Below are 1,417 nucleotides of genomic sequence, written 5' to 3'. Positions count from 1 at the left end.
GCAGGATAAAGACAAGAGAGATGAAAGGAAGAGGTGAGGACAAGCCCTGCTCACTTACTGTGCCATAGAGCTTCACGTTCTGAGCACACTTCTTGCATATCGTGTTGGTTTTGCTGTCAAAAAGAAGGACAGATGGTTCTGTTAACACTTCCCCATAGCAAATGAAACCCTGTGGTGAGGATTGTTGGTTAGGATCCCTGGTCAGGATCCCTGGGTAGGATCCCAACCTCCCCTCAGCTCTGTCTCTGGTGATGAGGCTGTATTCATCCTCACTAGGGACTCAGATATCAAAGTGCTTTTCCTCCCCCCATCTGGCTGAGGAAAAATTGCCAAAAAGTGGCCTTACTAGGAGGTATCTTTTAATTAAGGCATCCCCAGATGACTTCATTTTTTTTGTTCTTACAAACACAGCTAATCACTGGCTAATTGGCAGCAGGAGGGATTCAGCACCAGGACAGGCTCTGTACAGAACTGAGGTTAAGGCAGGTCAGGACAGGGATGTATTTCTCCAACAAACACAGGACAGAACATCCCACACAACAGCCACACACAGCTCTGGGTTTGCCAATCCTCTCTCTGACAGCTACAGAGCTCATCAAAACAGAAAGGCAAAAGCTCATCTAAAGGAAATTAGTAGGAATCAATTTTTGGATACCAGAAATCAGGTATGAGGAAAACTCATGGGAAGATGGTGAGACACTGGCACAGGTTGCCCAGGGAGGCTGTGGCTGCCCCAACCCTGGTAGTGTTCAAAGCCAGGTTGGATGAGCCTTGAACAACCTGCTCTGGTGGGAGGTGTCCCTGCCCAGGGGGTTGGATCATCTCTAAGCTCCATTCCAACCCCTAAAATTTTATGATTCTATGCACCCAGATGCTTCCTTGGAAGATGTACCTGAGCACTGACCAAAACCAAAACCAAAACCCAAGCAAAAGATGCAATGGAAGGGCAGTGCAGACACTGTGACTTGCCCAGAAGACCTTTGAGGGTGGCCAAAGGTTCCCCAAGTCCTCCACAGACAGCAACAATCCACAGATTAAGGCTCAGTCACCGAAGGTGTGGACGCACTGAGGCTCCCTAGGCGTGTCTGTCCTGCAGGAAACATGGATCTCCCCAGCCCAGCAGGCATTTACCTTTCCTGTTGGAATTCAGTCCTGCAGTAAGTGCATTTAACGATGGGATGAGCAATCCGGCACTCCTGCAAAAACACAATCCTTCCGTGAGTGCAGTGCTGCCCCAGCACATCATCCCTCAAATCCCACCTCTCCTGCTGCCCTCCATGTCCAGACATCCCTGTACACTCATGCTGATGTGGGAGGGCTGAGAGCAGGGGAAAGGTGACAGGGACAGCATGTATCACAGGTGAGCTGTGCCAAGAGCTGTCTGTGCCCGATGCCCATGGAGCAGGAGCAGAATCAC

General features: G+C 50.0%; 1 protein-coding gene across 1 annotated transcript in view; it reads right to left on the bottom strand.

Annotated features, from left to right (window-relative positions):
• FAM76A (family with sequence similarity 76, member A) overlaps window positions 1-1,289 on the bottom strand; it is an 11,642-nt gene extending 10,353 nt beyond the window's left edge. The window contains exons 1-2 of the mRNA XM_009076936.1: window positions 1,132-1,289; window positions 59-113 (exon numbers count right to left, since the gene is read on the bottom strand). Of these exons, the coding sequence (XP_009075184.1) occupies window positions 59-113; window positions 1,132-1,289 (213 nt within the window). The remainder of the gene's footprint in view (window positions 1-58; window positions 114-1,131) is intronic.
• Between the last annotated feature and the right edge of the window lie 128 nt (window positions 1,290-1,417).

Source organism: Acanthisitta chloris, unplaced genomic scaffold (assembly GCF_000695815.1).
Source record: "Acanthisitta chloris isolate BGI_N310 unplaced genomic scaffold, ASM69581v1 scaffold5496, whole genome shotgun sequence".
NCBI lineage: Eukaryota > Metazoa > Chordata > Aves > Passeriformes > Acanthisittidae > Acanthisitta > Acanthisitta chloris.
The sequence above is the reverse complement of the archived record's forward strand: the minus strand, read 5'-3'. Positions and strand labels throughout refer to the sequence as shown.